Source organism: Hibiscus syriacus, unplaced genomic scaffold (genome assembly GCF_006381635.1).
Source record: "Hibiscus syriacus cultivar Baekdansim isolate YM2019G1 unplaced genomic scaffold, ASM638163v2 tig00110053_pilon, whole genome shotgun sequence".
NCBI classification, from domain to species: Eukaryota; Viridiplantae; Streptophyta; class Magnoliopsida; order Malvales; family Malvaceae; genus Hibiscus; species Hibiscus syriacus.
Window position 1 is genome coordinate 1,093,590 of NW_024062577.1, and position 25,377 is coordinate 1,118,966.

General features: G+C 33.7%; 1 protein-coding gene and 2 pseudogenes across 1 annotated transcript; 2 read left to right on the forward strand and 1 right to left on the reverse strand.

Moving 5' to 3' along the window:
• The first annotated feature begins 6,954 nt into the window (after positions 1-6,954).
• On the forward strand, positions 6,955-8,983 carry LOC120214172 (L-type lectin-domain containing receptor kinase IV.1-like). The gene is given in 2 exon segments (XM_039212137.1): positions 6,955-8,295; positions 8,298-8,983. Coding segments are annotated over 2 exon segments (2,022 nt in total). The 5' UTR covers positions 6,955-6,959.
• Positions 8,984-17,567: 8,584 nt separating this feature from the next.
• On the forward strand, positions 17,568-18,434 carry LOC120214108 (annotated as a pseudogene).
• Positions 18,435-18,759: 325 nt separating this feature from the next.
• On the reverse strand, positions 18,760-23,694 carry LOC120214173 (annotated as a pseudogene).
• Positions 23,695-25,377: the final 1,683 nt, after the last annotated feature.

Below are 25,377 nucleotides of genomic sequence, written 5' to 3' on the forward strand. Positions count from 1 at the left end.
ACTGAATTATATGAAAAGATTGGATCAAATGAAATGACTAAAATACAATCGAGTATTGGAATTACCTAAATACAATCATGACCTAGAAATAGGTGGATGTCATTAGAATAAATTCTAGGAACATCGATAAACCTAAGTGTTGTACAATCCCTTATGGTTTGGAACATGACTCAAACACGTTCGCCATTCTGGATACTATTACAATACAAAAATAATAATAATTAGCATTGAAATGCATGTTCGTCTCTTAGAGATCTGTTCAATGATTCTAAAGATGGTCTGTTCAACTAGTGTAGTCAGTATTAAAAATTGAATATCTATGAAGTATATCAATCCAGAAGATTAGCAAGTATCACAACATTGGGATCTGATTAGTTTGATTTGACTCAAAATTTTGATAATTTGATATAAATTATGAATACTGAAAATCCTCAATTTTACCCTTATAGGGATAAATAACTAAGAATTCGGTAGGAATAAAAATGTCTAAAATGTCTTTGATGACTTGAGCAATGGAATCACTCATGTTATATCCGAATTTTAAATAATTCTGATGTAAAGGTTCTTGAATACCTTCTGATGCACCCGAATCCTAAATGTTTGATTAAACCTATTAGTAATCGAGCCCCTTTAACCAAGGATCTTGTTTTGAAAACCCACTCAATGTACAAAAGTTTCATCAATTCCTGATAATTAGCAAGTGCCTCTGGAAAAATAAATAGATCTTCTAGTGTGTTCCATGTGTGGTACATGACTATTTATTTGTTTTGAAATATGATTTGCTATCCAGTTAACTTATGAATTTTTATCTGATCAATATTTTGATTTACTATTTTGAATTATGGTTGCCCGATATATGCTCTCTAGTTACTAATTTTTACTGGAAAAATATAAATATGCCTAATTTATATATCATGGAACTACTATTTATTATCTGGATTGTTTTATTAGGATACTCTCTGGTTAGGATTATATAGTATGGAAGTTTAGCTCTGATCAAGTTGTTAATTCCTTACGGACCTAAGGTGACCCTTGGGTAGGCTTTTAGGCCCCAAAGTACTCCATTAGTACTCCATTAATTCTGGGGGATTACATTTTGGTGTTAAGGACAATTATGGGATTTAAATAAACTTCATTGTCACTTTTATGATATTATACTTGATCACGGTTATGATATTATGGTTTACTGATCAATCTGATTTTTACTAGGGAACTGCCTCAGTATGATACTGGACTTACGAAGGTTCAGCTCTAATCAAGTTAGTAATTCCTTATGGACCTAAGGTAACCCTTGGGTAGCCCATAGGCCCCAAGGTTTCCCTTAGGTTGGCTCTTACGCCTAATGGGCCTAGGGTAAGTCCTTATGGATGAAGTTTTGGGGAACTGCATATCGATATATGGGTGAAGGGTATTACATTGACTTTAAAATCTTTTTTACTGAAATAAACTACTACTACTACTATTTTTAAACTATCTTTACATTTATTTATGGTTACGTGGGAACAAACTAGACACTCATTTTCGATCTCCTAAATCTTACTCTCTGAGGGCTTTATCCGAAACGATTTTTCCATATTTAAAAAAATAATTATCTTTTGATTAATTTTTAATTAAAAAGTAATGTGATTTTAAAAAACCTCTCGCTTCGAAAATTTTGGGATTCCCTTAAAATAAAATAAAATAAAATACGGTTCGAGGAGTAACCACCAGTCTTTGATTAGGGTGTGATTGGGCACCCAAAATATTTTGTCATTTTAATAAAAATATCAATTTAATTAAAACAACAAATTTATGGTCTGTGTACCATAAATTGAGTTCGGGAGTCGGTTACGCGTTGGAAAGGATTAACACCCCCACAGCGTCCTAAATCGGTACCTAGTCGATTAATTAATTGTCTTTGCAATGAAATTTACAAGTTCAAACTTAATTTAATTTATGATCCCTTAAAACAACATTCATGAGTGTTAGAACGAAAACAAGTAATATTTAATCATTTCCAATCGAGAAGAAATGACCTCTCGTACCTTGAGACAATCAATTCCTACTCCAATCGAAATAAAAAAATAGTACAATTTCATTGCAATATTCGCATGCACGAAGTTAAAAAAATTAAATTAAAAAATACCAATCCTTTTAGAAAGAAGAAGAATATTCGATTATTTAAAGACATCGAGATCGGACCTTAGATAAGTTCTAACGATATTTTCTCGATGAATTTAAATAGATGAACATTTATTTTTCTTCCGTTCCCAAATTTTATATGGAATCATTTTTTGAGGTTTCACTTTTGGGATACGCTTTCATTTTAAAATCATCGGAAGTGACTTTCTTATAAGTTAAGACAATCATTTTACGACAACCTAAAATGAAAGAGTATACCCTTAATCCAATTATTGAGTTGGGTCGAGTAATGCTTATGAAGGTATCATACATATAATGCAAAAATAATGTCATGTAATTCATAAATAGATTATTCGCATACTCACACATAAGTAAACATATCAACATGCAAAACAAATATATACAACTAATTAAATAAGACAATTACCTAACAAGGGGCTAAATAAAAAGAAATCTAAATGTAAGGACTAAATCTAAAATCTAATTAATCTGTTAAGGAGTAACTTGCACAAAAATAAAATGAAAATTGAAAAAAAAAATCGAAATACAAAATACAAAAAAAAAACAAGGATACCAATGACTAAAATATAAACAAAATGAAATCAATATCCAAAATTCGAAATGATAACAAGTGAAAGCAGTGACCAATATGCAAAACAAAGGCAATTTTAGAGGATCAAAGAGGGATTATACCTAATATTATAGGCAGATTAAAGTATAAAAAGTAAAAAGGTAAAATCATGCAATTAGGACATAAAAAATTAAAACGCAACATCATGGACTATAATGCAAAAAGACGACAAAAGTACAGGGATATTAGAGAGAATAACCAAAAAAATTGACGCTAAACAAAAATATGAAAAATATCACAATGAGGACATGTACATTCGAAAAGCATTCAAAGCTATTATTAATCAATGGCCAAAATAGGAAAATATGTGAAACGTGCAGGGAGTACAACAAGAATAACCCTAAAACTTTTTATAAAACTAAAACTAATTCTAAATTAATCCTAAACTTTTTTTTTCATCTCCCATGGCCGACTCCCTCTTCTCCTTCCCCCTTTCTTTTTCCTCGGTCGAAACCCTTACCAGAGCTTCCATCACTGCTGGCTGGCCACTCTTCATTCGACCGTAGCCGCTCATCACTCCGACCGACAGAGTCCAAAACCTCAAAGAAACCTAACATCTGCTCTCTCTCTCTCATCTATCTCTCATTCCGAAGACCGAACCCGAATCTTTCGCCTCTTCGACCACCACCAACGGTGGTCAGTCAAACCCGAATCTAGCCCTAAAACAAACCCTAAGCCCTCTCCTTCCTCTTCTAACCCAAAACCGAGAAGAAACGAAGCTAACACAACCCCCTTCTAAGCGACCGACCGACGAGGCCTCGATCCCTCAATTCACGACGGACGACGATCCCCTTTCCGACTCAAGACCTCGACTACTACATCTAAAGGTAATATGAACCGAGCCCTTTCCTTTCTTAATACTGCTTTCATTCCAAAACCAAAAGAAATTGACAAAAAAAAACGAACCTTTGAGAAATGCTCCTGGTATAATGGTATTGCTTTTTTTTTAATCTCGAAAGATTACATTGCGTTTTCAATGGGGGTCGAGGAGGCTCTTACAAAAATGCTCTGTTTTTTGTATTACTATCAGAAGAATGGGGAAGACCCCTTGTTACATTGCTTGTCTCCCCCGAATGGTGGGAAAGGGGATCCCCTTTTACAATCGCTGTTGGGATTTTTATATAACCCAATTTACAATAAAAACGACTAAACTCGAAAAATCTTTCTAATTTTTAATTTTGTCATCTTCTGTTGCATGTGACCACTCGCGTGAAGCTGCTGGAGATCGTTTTTGCATCAGTGCCTTCCAGGAATTGTCGGGTATTTCACTTACCATGACAGAGGGACCAGGGGAGGGGACCACAGTTGTTGAGGACCATTGTTGTTGGCTTGTTGTGGTGCTGTCGGCGTGTGCTGAGGCACCAATGTTCTGCAAAGGGTCGTTAACCCGGGCAAAATTAGGGTATCACAACTTCCTTTGGATTGTAGGTTTCTCATCTATTACCTAGAGAATTTAATTTCAGCTCGTCGCGAAAACATATTGATGCCTGAATCAATAATAAAGTTTTTTGCTTTGCCATATATTTATTTCTCCTTTAACATCATCCGATAGTTTTGTATTACTGAATTTTTTCAATGTTCACTCTGTTACTCATCATTTCAAGTTAAAGGAATTAATCCTGTGCAGTATCAACATCGGAGTGGAAGTTTCTTCGGCGTTACTTGCAAAGTACGGTACTCGTATAATTAGGGGGCATGTATGTCACATTTAATTTTATATTGAGTTTGAAACTTTTATGGTAAGATGTATGATTGAATTTTGTTTTGATACGTGAATTATTTTTTGAATTTGTGTTTATTTATAAATTGTTTTACGGTTTCTAATTGGTTTATCAAAAAAATTCTTTTTTATGTATTTTTATTGTGGATCGCTTCGGTAGCCTTAATATAACACCTTGGATCGGGTCAGATTACTCATATTGATATGGGATTGTTACATTCAGAACGAGAAAAGAGAGAGGAGAGAATATTGAGCTTCTTTCGCCATGTGAAATGCACCATCCATTTCGAACAAATTTAGTTTTTTTTTCTAACTAAATATTCTAATTCACTTAAAACATTAAATATGAGATCAATTTATTTTTATATCTTAGACTTTTATGCTAAAATTACCATGTTTATAACGTACCTTGACAAAATTTGATGAATTCAAGTTTCAAAATGGACCAACTATTCATCCATCATGTTTTTTTTATTACATTCAATTATTAATGATGAAATTTTAAGATTAAAAAAATATAAATTCTATAACCAAAACTCTAAATTCAATCATTTACTCATTAACCTGCTTAGAAAAAGGCAAGCAACCGAGCTTGTAGCCCTGGACCTTGTAGCTAGGGCTGACAATTATTCATGGGTGAGTGGATTATCCACCCGCCCCGAATAAATGGATAAAAATCCGTTATGAAATGAATTATTGGCGGGTGATGGATGGATCAGGTGATGGGTTGGGTCGGATATGGATGAAATTTTTTCGACCCATCACTCGCAGCATCCATCCACCTATTAATATATTCATCCATATATATATATATATATATATATATATATATATTAAAAAAATAAACGGATGATTGTAAATATTCTTATTCTCTTAATTCTGACTTTTATCCCATTGAAAATATGTCTAATTTTTTAATATTGGTTTATCCCTATTGATACTAGGATGGAAAGGACTTTTGAGAAGTGATAGTTTATTGATGAAGATTTGAAGATTATGTTTGGTGTACAAGACTATACATGATGCATCTATTCATTTGAAAAATGTATCACAAACATAGTGCACAAGACTATATAAACTGTGTTCCATTTTGTTTTTGTTTGAATTTGATGAAAATTTATTATTCATGTTTTGGTTTCTATGAATGTTTGAGTATCAATTTTTTGTTTCAATGAATGTTAGAAGAATTTGAGCTTAGGATGTAAAAATAGGTTTTGTTCATAGTATCATCCATTTTTTATCCGCTCCACCCGCGGATGATGGATGGAATGGATATGGATGAATTTTTTTGTGAGTGATAGATGGTGTGGATAGAGATTTGGACCGCGGGTAATAGGGCGGATGAAGCTCCACCCGACCCATCTCCGATCTATTGCCAACCGGCCCTACTTGTAGCTTAGGATTAGAGGGGTTAACTGATGCAGGGGGATCCGAGACAGATGATGCTGAGCTGTCAGATTGCACGTTGATGGCGCTGAGATACCATGAGTTGGCAGATCAGCGCAAAGGCGGGAATTGATTGTGACATGATGCTGAGCTGTCAGATTGCACGTTGATGGCGCTGAGATACCATGAGTTGGCAGATCAGCGCAAAGGCAAGAATTGATTGTGACATGTTCCTCATTGGGGTCGTTTTGAGTATGTTTCAGTCTTTTGGCCATAACTTTGGCTACAGGTGTCAGAATCGCGCATAAGACCCCAATCCGGAAAGCTCTTTTCGACGCGCACGCTCTCCACATTGAGCTACGCTCCATGTGGCCTTTTTTCAACCTCAAATTCTGCCGTTTTCCCCTCCGAATCACTAGATTTAGTTATTTTTTACTATTTATGGTAATATTTCGATTGTTAATTAGGAAGTCAATTTAAATCCGATTTAGGCCGGATTTTTGGGAGATTGCTTATTTTATTTCGAATTTAAATTTAGAGTGATTTTCGGGATTTTGCTATTTTTGGCAAAATTCGAATAAAGACGATTTTTTTGCTATAACAGTCCGGCTTGTGGACTGCTTTTTGACGGTTTTGATTTTATAATATTTTATTAAACCCTAGAGACTTTTTCTCTGGTTTTTGGGTGAATTTTCTCTTGTGAATCGTCTGTCGGAGCTAGCCTACAGGATAATCACTATTCTGTCTGGCGTCATTAACCAAAAGCACTTACCTTGGAAGCTTCCGATTTTCTCTTTTATTTGGTTTCGAATATTTCGAAATCTAGTTATAGTATCCTTTTCAAACTAAATAAAATTTCTTTATATTTTCTTCGTTCAAAAAACCTAAAGACAGACATCCTTCGTCACGTTGCGACAGTCCAATGGGTCCCAAGAATTTAATAGATTAACTGGCGTCGAATCGGGTACTTAAATTATTCGTCAAACTCGTGGATTTTTCCATGTAATAATAGGAGAGATTCCATGAACTTTCATGATCCAGAAATTATATAAAATAGCTAGAAAACAAAGACAAAGGAGGCAGAGTTGACAGACATCACCCATGTGTTTCAGATTCTCAATTCTGCTAACTCTTCTGTCAACCTTTGCATCCGCCGAGGATGTCAGTTTCATCTACAATGGCTTCCGGTCGGCTAATCTAAGCCTCGACGGCATCGCGGAGTTCACTTCCAATGGACTCCTAAAGCTCACCAACGATACCAGGCAACAAAAAGGTCATGCTTTTTACCCCGACCCTATCAACTTCAAGGAGACAACAACCCTCGGTTCGGTTTTTTCCTTCTCGACCACCTTTGTCTTCGCCATCGTCTCCCAATATCAAACTCTCAGCGGCCATGGAATCGCTTTCGTCATTGCGCCCACCAGAGGCCTCTCCGGATCACTTCCAAGCCAGTACCTCGGACTCTTCAATGATTCCAACAGCGGAAATGGAACTAACCATGTTTTTGCTGTCGAGCTCGATACAATACAAAGCACAGAGTTTGACGATATCAATGACAACCACGTAGGGATTGATATAAACGGATTGAAGTCTGATCAATCGTTCCCGGCTGGTTATTATGCCGACGAAGGCAGCCGGCCGGACTTTAAGAATCTGACTTTGATCAGTGGTCAACGGATGCAAGTTTGGGTCGAGTACGATGGTTTAAACAAGACAATCGATGTTACTTTAGCTCCATTTAAGGCCCCCAAACCCAACACTCCACTTTTGTCTTTGTCTCGTGATCTTTCTTCAATTGTTAACCGTGAGATGTATGTTGGGTTTTCATCGTCAACTGGTTCGGTTCTTACATCTCATTATGTTTTGGGTTGGAGCTTTAAGATTAACGGTCCGACACAAGAGCTTAACCTGTCTCAACTTCCCAAGCTTCGTCGTATCGGACCGAAGAAAATATCAAAGGTTTTGACCATTGGTTTGCCTTTGATTTTGGGGAGTTTAGCTTTGGTTGTAGCTTCTGGTTTTGTTTATTTCATAAGAAGGAAGATGAAGTTTGCTGAAATTGTTGAAGATTGGGAGCTCGAGTATGGGCCTCACAGATTCAAGTTCAAAGATCTATATTTTGCTACAAAAGGATTCAAAGACGAGGAATTATTGGGTGCTGGTGGATTTGGCAGGGTTTATAGAGGAGTTCTTCCAAACAATAAACTCAAAGTTGCAGTTAAAAGAGTCTCACATGAATCAAGGCAAGGGCTGAAGGAATTTGTAGCGGAAATAGTGAGCATTGGTTGTCTCCGTCACCGGAATCTAGTTCAACTATTGGGGTATTGCCGGCGCAAAGGTGAACTGCTTTTGGTCTATGACTACATGCCTAATGGAAGCCTTGATAAGTATCTGTATGACCAGCCAGAGGTCACATTAAATTGGAAACAGAGATTCAAGTCATCAAAGGTGTAGCATCAGGATTGTTTTATATACATGGAGAATGGGAACAAGTTGTGATTCATAGAGATGTTAAGGCCAGCAATGTTTTACTAGATGGTGAATTAAACGGAAGATTGGGAGATTTCGGGCTGGCTAGATTATATGATCACGGAACCGGTCCACAAACAACTCGTGTTGTGGGAACTCTCGGTTATATGGCACCGGAACACAGTCGAACCGGTAAAGCCACGCCGTGCACTGATGTGTTTGCTTTTGGTGCATTTTTGCTCGAAGTTGCTTGTGGAAGAAGGCCAATAGAGACACAATCTTCAAGCTCGGAATATGTAATCTTGGTTGATTGGGTGTATTCTTGTTTGTTCAAGGGTGATATTTTGGAGGCCAAAGATCCGAATTTGGGTTCGGATTATGCTGCAGAGGAAGTGGAGTTGGTTTTAAAACTAGGGCTGTTATGCTCTCACTCGGAGCCTGAAGCGAGGCCGACGATGCGCCAAGTTGTTCAGTTCTTACAAGGTGATATTTCTTTTCCGGAAATATTGTCATTAAGTCTCTCCTCCCATGGATTGACGTTCGGACATCGAGAAGGGTTCGATGATTTCGCCATGTCGTATACATCTTCTTCCATTTGCAAGGGATTCTCCCAATCGTCTTCTGTTGCAGAGTCTCTGCTTTCAGGTGGTCGATGATTGTAAAAACTTTTTCTTACCAGACAAGGTGCTTGTCTGAATAACCATTTGTTGGTATTTGCGTCTCTTTTTGGATGAAGCCAAAAGTAACACGGTTCATCATCATCCATGGCCGCCAGTCAGATTTGGAATGTTCTGCAATTCTGAAATGTGAAACTAAGAAGCAGCAATTTAATTTGGAGCATGTTAACGAGTCCACAATGTCTGATGTGGATCCTATTCTCAATTTTTCAATTAGTGTATTGGCCATGCCTTGAAAACAATGGATTATACTAGTTGGCTGGATTTGGGCTTAACTCAGTTGCATTCACTATTGTAAACTAGACCATCACGAGTTACCTATGGACGAATTTCATTTTTTATTATAAATCTTTTAATTCTATTAATTAAATAGTTTAATTGTTTAAATTTTATTAATCAAGCCACTAATCATTAATATCTAACGGAAGAACTGATGACATGAATTAAAAGGTTAATATAAATACAAATTTAATCTTCAATATTTACATATTTTTATCAATTTAATTTTTAATTAAATTGATTAGAGGGTTTTTCTAAAATTTAATTAATTTAATAATTTTTTATGCAACTAAATGGTAAACTATGTCGGTGATTAGGTGAAAGTAAATTAAAGAGGGAGGCGAGGATCAAATCTGCGTCTGGGGCAAAGTTTGGGCACGCCATAACTATTATGCCAACATTTCTATTTGGTCATGATCTACAACATCATTTATATTATCTAGTTATAATTAATGACAGAAAATAATGGATAAAGTATATAAATGATCTCATGAATAGGGTGTTGTTTTTGTTGAGTTTCTCAACTATTAAAAGTTATAAAATTATTACCTATTTATTCATATATTTCAAAATCGTCATTTTCTATTAGAAAAATCAATGCTCGTCTGAGCTAGACGTTAAACTGTTAACTATAATATGTAAATTCTAGTCCTATAATCGTTTGAGTTGTATTTTATGGATCGACTCTCCGTTTATTTTATGTCGTTACGCCAATGCTTGAAAGCAATGACGATACCGATAGACATTATTAAAATATACTTTTATTATATATTAGTTAGTAGATTAATATTCAACTCAGATAACCGTAAATCTTTTAAAAGAAAATAATGAGTTTTAAACATATAAATAATTGAATGATTATTTTGTAACTTTTAATAATCAAATGATTAAAAATATATTATCTTATAGTTGAGATAACATTTGTTTACTTTATCCAAAAATAATTTATGGCAAAATGAATGAATCTTTTTCTGCAAATTGTAGGCCATCTACGCATTTAGACGTCAGCGCAAAAGAATGGGCATGATTCTTGCATGAATGATCTAAAATACAAATACAACCTCGTGAAAATTTATTGGAATAATTCTACTTTTAATTAAGTACTTATTTTATACTGAGTCGGATCGGGTCAAATTTATATTCTAAATATTCGGGTCAGGTCAAAGTCGATTGGAGGATATATATTTTTCGAGTCAGTTTAAATCGATTGAAAGATATATAATTTTCGAGTTAAATCGAATTCATGTGAAGGATACATATTTTTAGATCATATCAAATTTACCCAAAACTTGACCCTAACCCAACCCATTGCCATCCATAGTTATATCGCATCTCCCTCTCTTAAAAGGTATTATGAATAGATGCAAAAGTCCCTCAAATACATATTTTATATTAAATATTATCAAAATATAAGCATTACATTAAATATTTTTAAAATATATATACTACATTATTTAAAAAAAAGTATATACACATTAGATCATGTTTAAAAGGAATATTTTGTCAAAATATATACTACATTTTTAAGTATGTTCAACATTTTAACAAGAATAGTTAACAATGTTTATAATTTGAATTAGCCAATAATATTATAAAGTAAGGAGACTAAATCATGTTAAATTAAAGTACATGAATTAAATTTCAAAATCTAATATTATAGGGGAGGAAAACAAAATTGGACCCGTTTATAATATTCAAACCTAACCTGATTTAATCGAGCGTAAACTACTCCAGATATCACTGAATTTTATCCACTGATTCGTTTATACTATCAAACTTTTAATTTTACCAATTATAACACTAAAGTTTAGTTTTACATTCAAGGGTAAACTACTCAGTTGACCACTTAACTATGTAGCCATTTCACTTTTGCCACCGATCTTTCAATTTTATCAATCACACCACTTAACTATTTAATTTGTTCAATCAGACCACAAGCCATTAATATTTGACGAAAATACTGATGTGGTAGTTAAAAGAATTGGTATATTTTTACATTTAGTCCTTAATATTTATATATTCTCTCAATTTGATCATAATTTAAATTTAATTTAATAACTTAACCATTCAATTAGGATCTGACATGTGTCAGCATAGAAACATGACATGTCTCATTAGTGACACGTGTCAATACATGATTGTAGGATATTTTTTTATTAATTTAAATTTATTTAATTAAATAATTTTTCTATTCAATCAAGAGGTGATATGTGTCACCCCAATGTCCAAATGATGGATAAACAACACCCCAACCACTGCACCAACCATCCCAATGGTTTATTACTTACAACTAATCATATTTATCCTTTTAAAGCTTGATAATGGTAAAAGAAATAGAAGCAAAAATAAATTAGAATTTAAATTTTTTAATATTTGATTCAAGTAAAAATATTTTTAATATTTTTATTTAAAATAAAAATCGTAATTTTAATTCTATTACATTCTAAATATATAAATTTAAGAACTTTAAAAATATTTTAAATAAAATAATCATAATTTTAATTATATTAAATTTTTATTTTAAATGCTTATAGTATATTTTATTAAAATATTTATTACATTCTCAATATATAAATTTAACGGTTTTAAAAATATTTTAATCAAAAAATTAAAATATTTTTTCTTGAATAAAATATTAAAAAAATTAATTCTAATTTATTTTTGCTTCTATTTTCTTTTACCATTATCTAGCTTTAAAAGAATAAATATAATTAGTTGTAACTAATAAACCATTAGGGATGTTTGGTGCAGTGGCTAAGGTTGTTCATCCTATGGATATTGGTTTTTTCCACCCAAGAACAAGTTCTTCCTCTTTATTTTCTATCCTCTATCCAATCAAAAGGGGACACGTGTAGAAAAATTATGATAATGTAGAAATATACCAATTCTTTTAACTTCCACGTCAACACTTCCGTTAAATATTAACTGTTAGTGGTCTGATTGAACAAACTAAATAATTAAGTGGTGTGATTGACAAGATTGAAAGATCGGTGAAAAAAATAAAAAGGCTACATAGTTAAGTGGTCAACTGAGTAGTTTACCCTACATTCAATTATGTCACTTTGTCGTTTGTCAGTAATAGGACGATGACATGACTAATAGCTGCTGATGTGGCCTATCAATACACTTAGGGATGAGCATGGATCGAGTTGAATTGGATCGAGTTCCTGGCCACCCTAACTCGGCTAAAAAATATACATCCTACACCCAAAACCCAACCTGGCCCGACTTGGGTTTAGGGTGAATTCACCCGATCCAAACTCAACTTGCCTTTTTGAGATAAAACTTGAATTTGATCCGAAACAAATATATTTATAAAAATATTAATTTTATTCGATAAAAATAGAGATCTAATTGAAAGGATATCGAGATTGGAGTATTATTACAATTATCCCTAAATATATAAGGTAGAGTATTATTACATTATTTTTTGGATCGAGTTAGGTCAAGTATTTTTCACCTTAAACCTAAATACAATTTGACCCAAACACATCTTCTAAAAAACTGACTTGATCTGAACCCATTTTTTTTTTAAAAAAAATTGATCCAATAGGATCAAATCGGGTTGGAACCCATCGAGTTTGAGTTCCATGCCAATCCTTATGTACACAAAACAATGTTGCTTTGGTGTGACTATTTTGATACCTAAAACTATGACGTTTTAAATATTAAACTTTAGGAGTGTATAAATTTTACCACTAAACTTTTAAACATATTATTTTTTGACACTACTTTTTTCGATCGTCACCTATAGCCAATTAACACACTTCATTGATTTTTTTTTTTGCGGAAAAATTGGTACTAAGACATTCTCATTTCACTCATCTTGCTTCTCCTGGTTAGTTTTTCATGAAACCCACTCAAAATCGATAAAATTAAACAAAAAAATATTTTTTAGATATTTAGATGCTTTCTTATATTTATGGGATTTGAGGTGTTTATTCAAAAATTTGAACAGTGAAAAGCATTATTTTGAGAAGATGAACAACATACCTTAAAACTAACCTCATTGGACTGCCATTGAAAAGATCTGAGTATTAAGACGAACAACATACATTAAATGAGTTTTCTTCGATTTTGAATGCATTATGTGAAAATCAATCTTAGGGGAAGAAAGATGAGTGATATGTGAACATTTAAGTATCAATCTTGCTACAAAAGGCAGTTGAAAAGTATAGTGCCAAAAAGTAAACAATTTAAAAGTACAATAGACGAATTAATACACCCCTAAACTACAGTACCTAAAACGATGTCGTTTAAGACTTTAATAGTCATCATCAAAATGACATCTTTTAGGTGTAACAGACAATAACAACAATTGTTACTCATATCATCGTCTTACTATTGATTCAATGATAGAGTAACATCATTTAACGTAAAATTAAAATTCAATATATAATTGACAAAATTAAAAGTTAAACTATATAAATAAATTATAGGATAAAATTTTGACTATTCAATAGTATCTCTTTTTGTTTCCCCTTTAATCAAATCCATTTATAACTTCATAGTTGTATTGAAAATTAAATGTTAAAAATTAAATATTATTTTTACATTGAAGTCGATAAATATAGAATTTAAATCTAACAACAAATTGATATTTTATTGAAAGTTTAATATTTTGTATGCCAAAATTTTTATATTCATATTTTATTTTCATATTCCAAACAAAACTTTTTATGAGCCCATATCTTCAATGTTGAAGTATATTTTTTCCTTAAAGATTGTCGTTAATTAATTTTTATTAAAAATTAAAAATAATAATGTAGAAAACGCTGATTAAAGAAGAAAGCTAAAAAGAAACCCATAAATTTGATGGGCAAGAAAATAGAAAATCTTAATCATGGTGTTGTCGGGATTGTCTCAGGAAAGGCGGGTGAATATATGACGTTACCAGATACATTATAATATATTTAATAAATTCGGTTTAGTGCTACCGGAAATGTTGAGTAATAATAATAATGTAGTAGGTCTAAATCATGAAAAAATATTAAAAAATTTGGCAACCGACAAACTTAGCTTGTCAGTTTGTGTCGATACAAATGAAATATGTATCGCTCCATAGCAATATTACAGGTAAAAATATGATAAAACCGGTCTCAAAATGACAAAACCGGTAAAACGCTACCAGATATGTTGAAAGTGTCGATAATTTAATATAAGTATCGACACTTTCTGAATTTAAAAGAGAAGAAGTTATAGCGCTTAAAAAGTGTCGACACTTTATGAAAATGTATCGATCCATAACAATATAACAGTTAAAAATATAATAAAACCGGTCTCAAAATGACAAAACAGATAAATAACTACCGAATATGTTGAAAGTGTCGATACTTTAATATAAGTATCGACACTTTTGGAATTTAAAAGAGAAGAAGTTATAGAGCCTATAAAGTGTCGATACTTTTAAAAAATGTATCGATCCATAATAATATAACAGGTAAAAATATGACAAAACATGTCTCAAAAATGACAAAACCGGTAAAAAGATACTGGATATGTTGAAAGTGTCGATAATTTAATATAAGTATCGACACTTTTGGAATTTAAAAGAGAATAAGTTATAGCGTCTATAAAGTGTCGATACTTTTAAAAAATGTATCGATCCATAATAATATAACATGCAAAAATATGATAAAACCGGTCTCAAAATAACAAAACCGGTAAAGCACTACCGTATATGTTGAGAGTGTAGATACTTTAATAAGTACGCGTAATAAATTATCGATACTTTTAAAGAAATATGTAAATATCCTATCGAAAGTATCGACACTTGACATAAAAGTATCGACACTTGTGTAGTGGTCATTCAAATTTTTTTGAAGACCAACCGTTTTACCACAAAGAGTGGTTATTGATTTTTGTATATTGAATAAAGTGTATGTAAGCAGTATTTGATTTGATTTGCGCAAACTGATATATGAAAGAAAAATGAAGTCAATGGGTGGAAAACAATCAAAGGGTGGATATATGTACTTCTAGTAAGTATCAATGTGTTTTTGTTATTATTCTTGAAATGATAATTGGATTAAAGTATTTAAGAACTTTAAATTGATTACAAATTTTAAATGTTGACAGTATGGTCGAATGCAAAAGGATGAAGGAAGATGGCACACACAGCGGTTCGGTATGTAAAATGAAATTGATATTGAATATTATTTAGCGTTAATGTATTGATTAAGAAGCGTTTATGCTTAATATTAGGTGGCAGAAGATGTGAGGTCGAAATGGAATTTGATGAGTGATGCTGAAAAGGAACCTTACATCACACAGTCAAGGAATGATAGTAAAGAATACAAAGAACGGATGAAAAAAAAAGCGGGATTGTCTCAAGAAAAGCGGGCTAATATACGGCGTTACCGGATACATTATAATATATTTAACAAATTCAGTTTAGCGTTACCGGAAATGTTGAGTAATAATAATGTTGTAGGTCTAAATCATGAAGAAATATTAAAAAATTTGGCAACCGACAAACTTAGCTTGTCGGTTTGTGTCGATGCAAATGAAAAATGTATCGCTCCATAGCAATATTACAGGTAAAAATATGACAAAACCAGTAAAACGCTATCGGATATGAGAGAATAGGTCAGCATAAAGTATCGATACTTTTTAAATTTGTGTCGATACATTTGTCCAGACGAGGTGTACGCATAAACTGTCGATACATTTATAAAAAGTATCGATCCCAATATATTAAAACCGATAATTATAATGTAATAGGCCAATTTACAATGTAACCGGTTGAAATTTACCGGTTTTATGAGAAAATATGTTAATATAAACGCTACCTATTACATTATATAAGCGCTACCTAATATGTTATTGTACTTGATAATATTTCCGGTTAAATGCATATTTTATTATATAAGCGCTACCTATTACATTATATAAGCGCTATCTAATATGTTATTGTGCTTGATAATATTTTAAGTTAAATAATATAATATAACCGGTCTAAATTTTAACTGATCATTTCTTTAACCGATCACGTTATTTTTTAGCCTTTTTTAAACATCGCACATCAAAAGTACCCGATGTTGTCCCCTACCTTTAAAATACAACACCAAGAAAAACAGGCTTGTAATGTTTGAAATTGAAAAGCGTGCATAGTACGTATAACGTTAAATGAACCGTTTGAAATTGTTTGGCGAGAAGTTGATTTATGTTTGTTTATTTAAATGAACGAATATAAATAAGATTAAATATTTGTTTAATTAAATGTTCAAATATGAATAAAGAGTTCGTTCGTTCATTTACGTTCGTGAACATTCGATTATCCGTTCATTTATGTTTGTTTATGTTCGTTCGTTTATATTCATCACAATCTCCAAACTTATTTGAAATATTATGATGTAATAAATTTTAAACTTAAACTCAATAATATTTTAAAACACAATTACTTTTAAACCCAAATAAAAATATTCAAATTAATTAAAGAAAATTTAAATCCTAAAATTATTTGGAAAGAAAAAAACTCTTCTAAAATATAAACTTAATTAATTTTATGTTCGTTTGTGTTCGTTTATCATTTTAACGAACACGAACATGCTAAATTTCTTAAGGAACGAACACGAACAAAAAATTTCGTTTGATTAGTTGTTCGTGTTCATTCGATCCGTTTATAGGCCTAACTGCATGCATTTTTTTTAACGAGTCTATTGCATTTTTAATTTCTCTACCAATTCATCTTTCTTTAATTTATTTTATCAATGTCAAAGAAATTTGTGTAGGATTGGTATTAGCATTCATGCACAAAGGCTGTCTCAATATAAGGAAATAGAAAGTGGTTAGACTCGGGAATTTTCATCATTCATCACTCTCGTATGAAATTTGATAACAAATTGTGTAATTCATTAATATTTCCTGCACCAGAAACTGAACTTTAGGTTACTTTATATAGATCCTTCGTACCTACCTACTAAGCAAAGAATCAAATCATGGTAAATGGGATTTCCAGATTTTTCAGCCCTGTTTGATATCTAAAAGTGAAATCTTTAAATGCCTTGGAATCAAGTTCAAAAGGATATCATAGAGTAGATTTCCAGTAAGAAAAGTTCGAAACCTAGTTTCCATAAAGCTGGTAGCTCCATATCTTCGACGTTTCTGGTTTGTCCTTTTCTGGATTCTTAATTTTCTTTGTTTTGGTCTACAATAGGCAATCGCCATTTATTATTAAACTATTAATCCATTTAAAACTGGCAGTGGCTAGTGTTTCAGTTCATTCAGGAACGTGGCTGGGAAAGAACCAGGTTTTATGAAGTAAAGGTGGTCTGTTCGGGGTATGACTGCACTTGTCACTGGTGGAACAAGAGACATAGGGTTCGACAAGCTCCATTTTTATCTATCTATTTTCCCGTTTCTTTCATCGAATATGATGGTTTGATAGTTTGATTGTACGTCAGATGTGCAGCTGTGGAAGAACTAGCAACACTTCGTGCAGTAGTTCATACATGTTCCAGGAACCAGACAGCTTAATGAAAAGTTGCAAGAATGGCAGAGTAAAGGTTAATGTGACCGGTTCGGTTTGCGACCTTTCTTGCAGAGAGCAAAGAGAGAAGTTTATGGAGACTGCTTATCTGTTTTTGCTGGCAAACTCAACATCCTCGTAAGTTTTTCTCAGGTCAGAGAATTCGGTTTTTGATTTCCGGTATGGGGTATGAACACATGAATAAGTAACTGAAAACCAAGTTTCTTCACAGATCAATAATGCAGGCACCACTGTTATCAAGCCTTGCGAGGAAAACACTCTGGGAGACTACGCAACTGTAATGAGTACCAACGTTGAGGTTCCTCATCTTCTCTGTCAGCTTGCACATCCTTTCCTTAAAGCATCAGGAACTGCAAATATTGTGTTCATCTCCTCTGCAGCCGGTTCAATGGCTCTACCTCCATTATCGGCGTATTCGGCATCTAAAGCTGCAATCAAGCAGATTACAAAGAGCTTGGCATGTGAGTGGGCAAAGGATAACATTCAGACGAATACGGTTTTGCCATGGGGTGTTAGAACATCGATTACGAAACCAATAAATTACCTCTAACATACCTTCAATAAGGAAGAATAGATATGTTTCTTTTCCCATTAAGATTTATTTCATTTCAATTTCAGGAGGCGGATGCAGCATACGTTGTGGAATTTCTGAGGCTGATAGGTGGGACGGCAATGCTGAGGATAGCAGAACCGGAAGAGATTTCATCAATGGTGGCATTCCTTTGCCTTCCAACAGCCTCATACATCACTGGTCAGGTTATGTGTGGATGGAGGGTGCCATTTCAAAACTTTAGCTTTATTTTATTCAATCCTTGAAATCTTTTGCAAGCTTCCAGAATGTATTAGACACAAACTTTGTGCAAAAAACTAATGGGGTTCAATGTAACAGTTTCTTGAGTGAAAAGATAGCATCATTTGTTCTTTTTTAGGGTTTCAGTAAAAGTAATGGCAGATAATTTAAGATAAATGTAAGGTTAAGCAAAGCTAAGAGAGGAACTGTAATTTCTTCTTTCAACAAAACACGAACTTGAGTCTTAGCAACAAAAACACAACTCAGACTAGATTAGATAAACAACATAGGAGACAGACGATAATTTACGTCCTAGAGATCGACTTAAGCTTTGAACAAGGGCTTACGATAGTTATCGGTCATTATACACCCCATAGCCACATGAAACCTACACTGCTTACGTTGGTTCTCCACCGAGCTACCAGACGTATGTCATGCAAGAATGTGGAACTGCTTGCATGCAGCTTTGATCGCAGCATTCCTACACAGGTATTCCTATAGATGGTTTGTCATCATTGAATCTTTACTCGAAATAGGATTTCTTTGACGCTGTAAAAGCTTCATCAAAGGCCAGAAAATATCGAGTCTGTGAAAGCCACTAGAAGTCTGCATGAAGTTTAATTTATGTCTCAGACATATGACATTGTAAAAGCCCTTTTTGTCAGAACATAAAAGGTCTCCAAAATGAGTGATACCTCAACAATGAAATGAGCCCATGTATTGTTTGAACAGCTCTCCATAACACCCTTCAAGATTGTTAAGTTGAAGCTTCGGATTACTTGAGCGATCTCTAGAAACAAACCATGCTCGTTACAAAGCATCTGCAGTGGATGTGGTTTTGAAATTTGTTATTTGTTTGAAAGCCTACAAGTATAAACGTTTAATATTTTTTTCCTTTTGTAAAAGATTTTTTCGTTTTGCTTGCCACAAAGAACTGACCTCAACGAGTAAGTGACCTGGATATGCAAGATCTTTAACAACAATGGGGCATACTTTCCGTTCATCCCTGATCTCAAAAGCCCAGCTTGTTCCAGTTTGGTAACCATCTTTGGCTTCAGACAACCTCATATTCTTGAGATCAAATACCTGTAAATTTGAAATTCCCATTGCCTGTTAACTTCATATCAGCATAAATTCATGCTACATTGGAACTAAGCAACAATTTTCACATGTACTCCAGGGCTTCTGAGTTGGAAAATATCTAGAGCTCAAGCTTTCGGTTAATCACAACTCTTCCAGTAAGTTCTCAGATGCATATAAGACTTCCAACATGAACATTATTGTAGTTTTGAGGATCTTAAAAAATGTAAATGTGTGAAATACGATTTCTCAACTTTCAAAAGAAAAATGAGAAGAGAAAAAGGATATTTAGCGAGAAAACATGAGAAGACTAATATTTGGAAATTTCCGATAGATGCAACTGTTACATTTAAATTTTACTAACATGGATTTTACATACCTCACGATGCACCCATTGCCTCAATTTCTCAGCTTGTTTGGTCACACTCCTCAAATACAGCATGTGTTTAACGGTTTGGTCCAAGAGAGCATCAATGCTGTACTGAATACATCAGAAAAGTATATTGGTTACTTTGAAAAGCATAAAAAGTACAAGACGGAGAGTGTGAGCGACATATGACAAGCAAAAAAACAGATACTAACTTGAGGAAGTACTTACCTTAGGACCATTTGGAACAAGTTCTCGAAGCTCCTTAAGCCGATCCTGGATCATCTGTCTATCCCTTGGCCTAGGCCTTGGGCTATCACCAGGTCTAGTCGTTCCCTTGCAGACAGCGGATTGTTTTTTTCCTTTTCTAGATTGTGTGTAATAGCCATCATTTCCCAGATTCTCGTTATCAATCACCGTGCTTACTGTACTTTTGAAAGAAATTGATTTAGAACTAGGACTACTTTTCCCCCCACCAGAAAATGCAGACATAAGTCTGCTCGATGTAATTGAATCAGACTTTAAACCTTGAGGTCGAGAAGACACTGGATGTTGTCCGCTAGTTGCCACAATGCAAGTGGATCTACTAGCAATATCAACGGAACAATCAAATACATGACCAACCACAGCTTGCAACAGATACCCTGCATCACCTCCTTTTGCATCAATGCCATCTCCAAATGCATCCCCACTGAGAAAAGATGACTCCAACAAATATTCGTTGCCCTGTCTTTCGAAAGCTTGTCCAAGAACTTTTTGGAATTCACATTCTTCGGGAAAATTAAGGAAACCAGCATCATTAATATCATAGTCTCCCAAAGGTGGTTCGAGAAAATATCCGGTGGGGTAAGGATTTGTAACTTCATCTAAGATTTCTCCACACTCTCCTGCTCCGTAAGCATTACATTCAGTGTAAGTTCCCAATTCCTCCTTAAGGCAATACAAACTAAACAGTTCACTCTCCTCTATTGCAAGCAGGTCGACACTTACAGATTGGCTTAGTGGTGATGGTAATTCACCGAGGCTAACTGATGGGACACTAATCATATTTTTACTCTCACTTTCAAGAGTCCCAGGGATATGTATTCCGGCACTAGGAATTCATTCGGACAACTTAACTGATCTAAAGCTAACAGCTTCTTAGGCTCAACACTGTCAACAGCATTTGAATCTTCAGAGTTAAGTTGGCTGATTGCGTCACTTGAAGACATTTCTAACTTCTTGAAAGGGCTTAAACTTACCGACAATGGTGACTGGGTGTGAATGTTCTTACAGGTAAATCTAACTTTGATGTATGCAGGAATAGACAAATCTTCCACAACCTGTTGATGTACAGAGAAATAAATTGAATAACATAAGATATTTATACAACAAGTGCACCAGCTGCATTACTTCAATTCAATCACCAAACAATTTCCGCACAAGGAATTACACTCACATTAAGATGCACATTTTTTTCTAAAAGCATGGATATAATATGGAGCAGCAAACAGATTGTCGATTAGCGGTTGTGGTGTAGTAGGAAAAATAAGTTATCGCCTATATGGGAACGACTAATTAATCCACGGCCGTTCACATGGGTCTCAACTCTATATAGCAACTTTGAGAGATCACAAGTTTGAAATCATTATGGTTCTCTTGTAGATAGTTTAGGTGATTAGAAGCGCACAACTGACAGAAACATCAGATATAATTATAGCCGATAAGAAAAAATACAAACCATCTCCGACGAACCAAGCTGCAGAACTCCATGTGGAAGCACAGGTACCAGCACAATTGTCTGTAGGAGCATCACAGTCAATATAACATCCATTTTAATGGTATAAAATGAAGCAGCTATCATACCACCAAGCTTGTACCAATTAACACATGCAAACATGTATACCAGTGTGTGCATGTGGAAGCATGTATCTGGAGTAGCTAAAATATGGATCTAGACTAGCTAATAAGGTGCAGTTAAGGATTTTATTACCTTGATTCCTGACGCAAACTGAAGTAACCATTCCTCCGGCCACTAGCAATTAAAACATAATACGCGTAAGTTCAAGTGTATGTTATCCATCATTTGTAAAAGGTCAACCAAATGTATCACACATCATCAAAAGAAACCCACCTCGGAACTAACTTAAAGCTAGCTTTGCCGGTGAAAATATCATCATAGGAAACCCAACAATGCTTCCCCGTAAATGCTACTTTACCAACAAACCTGATAAACGTAGAGATGCAAATCAACATTTGTTTCCATAACCCAAGCAACAGAGACAGAGAGAGGTGCATGATCATAAATATAAGATAATGGTAGTGTGAGATTCGGTGGCCCTGCATGATAAATTTCCTGAAGTTCAAGCCTTTCCTTCAGGGCGATCACAAAAGAGGGCACTTTACTATCCCAAAAGTAAAACAAAACAATTATCCAATCACAAGAAATGAACCCTACTGGGAGCATTAAAGTTGAGATCAAAATTTTACCCCTCTCCCCATGCATACTGAAGATCGACATACGAGCCACCAACAGGCCAATTGGGTATCCTCCAAAACAACCATGAGGGATGCTCATCTCAAAGTGTGATGGGATAATCTCATTGTTAGAATAAACATCAGTTGAGTTACTTTCAACAGATTCTCTTGGTATCGGATAAACACAATACCATCCTCCAAGTCAAAACCCTGAAATCAACACTTAGATTCATCACAACATTCTAAATGGATATTTTTTTCTATTTAAAAAAAAAAACAATTATAGACAAGAGTCCAAGCCTTCATTTGTTTTCTTAATTACAGATGCATTCATGGTACAAGCGATGCCACTAGCATGAAATTACTAAAAGGTCTATGTTATCAGATCTTTTGCATTAAAAATGTACCGACAAGGGCAGTTTACGCCTAAAAATGTAGAATTTCAAAGATAATAAAGCCAAGCCCAAGATATATACATCAAGATATGGAAACAAGTTGAACTGCAGTTTAACAAAGATTAGCACTAATCTATTACATGATCTCTTACAACTAAACTCGAAAGAGAAACTTACAAGGGGATCCGGTGCCTAAGCTTCCAAAGCACAGCATATTTCCAAGGTGAATTGGTGCAAAAACTCTTCAACAACGGTCTTAAAGCAAATTTCGCCATTGTTCTTCAACTTATATTCAACTAAAAGAAAAGCCACAGATTTCTGTTAACACTATAAAACCAAGCCCTCAAACTACAGTAAAATAATAGCCTCCCTCTAGCTTCCACGGTATGATCCTCGACCCGCCTGTTTTATTCTCAATCCAGCCCTTCGTTTGATCGGTGGCCCCGTTGAACAAAGCAGCAAAAACCTCATCTTGCTTTAAAAGAACACACAAAGAACTTTTTTAGCCAAAGAAACAAGTGACTTCTCTCACTACAAACAACAAAAAAATAAAACGCTAAACCCATCTCCATGCAAATTCAAATGAACAGACCATTAAAACCCAACTTGTTTAAATGGGAGATAAAACAAGTTGAGAGCTTTGGGTATCTAGAAACGATGAAAAGGAGGGATCTTTATTATAGATCAAAGAAGAAGGAGATGTTCAAATTCGTTGGATTCCATTATCTTTGCTTTTGGGTGGTCTTAATCAAAACTGTAGAAACAAAGGTGAGAGATAGAAAAAGTGGATTTTCCACAGTACGGAAATGCACTGCACTCTCTATATAGTTTCATAAAAACTGTAGTATAGCAAATTAGCTGTTCGCGCCACCGGTGACCGGTCGCATTATGAATACATTTTTAAAATAAATAAACAAACGGATGTCAAATTCGTCCAAAGTCAGATTTGATAACTCTTTAGTGCATTTCCTGACCCACAAACTACCTCCTTTTTATGGATTTTTTTGAAGAATTCTTTTATGAATTTCTAGTTGTAGTTTTTTTATTAGTAAATCGTGAGGCCTGGTGTTCCTATATATATAAAGACGAGCTAAGGCATCCGCTACATCATTTGTTTCACGATGAACATGCTTGATCTTGATAGTCTATTGGAATTGGAGAAACTTACAGATTCTACGAGTAATTGCACTCCATTTTGCATAGGAGATTTAAGAGTTTTTACCACCTTACCATTATCAACTTCCACTTCAATATGTCTTAATTTTAAACAAAATATTATTAAAAAATAATCGAAACACCAACTATACCAAAAAAAACAACTTCCAAAAAAATGAATTCAATCACAGAGACTCAATGGTTGTGAAAAAATACATTTAATAGTTTTTTAGAATCGGAAAAAAATTATTATTATTCACATAAAAGGGAAAGAAAGTGAAGGTTCGAAATCGAAAAATGTCTGTAAGTTATCAGAAAAAAATCCAAGTTGTGTAGAGTCGGATTATTTTATTCTAATAAAGTCGAGCATGTATACAATGAACCCTATATATACGTAGCGTGTATTGAATTCAATAATAGGATTGGAAGTGTTGATATTTCCAAACATTTCTTTTATATTGCAAAATATGGTAAGTCATACTTCTTTATTCTATTTTACTTCTTTTCATGTAATTGTCATATAAGCAAGGATAAATTGTATATATAGTGGCTCAATTATAGAGTAATTTTTGTTGAAACTTCCTACTATAAAAAGTTGGAAAAAAATTACAAGAGTTAACAAAAATTATAAATTAATTATTTCTAAAGAAAATTTATAATGATTTGAAGATTTTAACATGATGATTGTGATTTAGTAGTATTATTTTATTAAACTTAATATTAATAGATTTTAAAAATGTTACAAATAATAATTTATCTTTAACAATATAATAAACTTACAAAAGTCAAACTATAATCTTCTTTTATTGGAACAAAACCACTTAAGCATGGAAGGAAAGTAATAAGATGGAGGAGAAAAGCTTAATAATAAAAGAATGGGGAGTTAAATGATTGATACACCAAAAGAGTTTTTGAAATGTGGTTGTGGAGTGGACACTATCTCATAACAATAATGATAACCATTGTAGGAGGTTTCTTGGGTGCTCAGGTTATGGGGTTCATCTTAAATGTAGTTTTTTTTTTTGTAAAGTACACAAATAGTCCCTTGACTATAGGGTATTATTTTATTAAGTTCCTTAATTATTAAAAGTTACAAAATAGTCTCCGATTATAGGGTGTTGCTTTGTTTAATTTATCGACTATTAAAAGTTACAAAATGATTATTCGACTATTCATACGTTTCAAACTCACCATATTCCGTTAAAATTGACAGTCGTCTGAGTTGGACGTTAATATACTGACTAAGATATGATAGTCTTTTGAGATTATGCTATCAGATTTTATCATATCTTAGTCAACAGGTTAATGTTCAGCTCAGACTGCAGTCAATTTTTTAATGGAAAAGAATGAGTTTGGAAC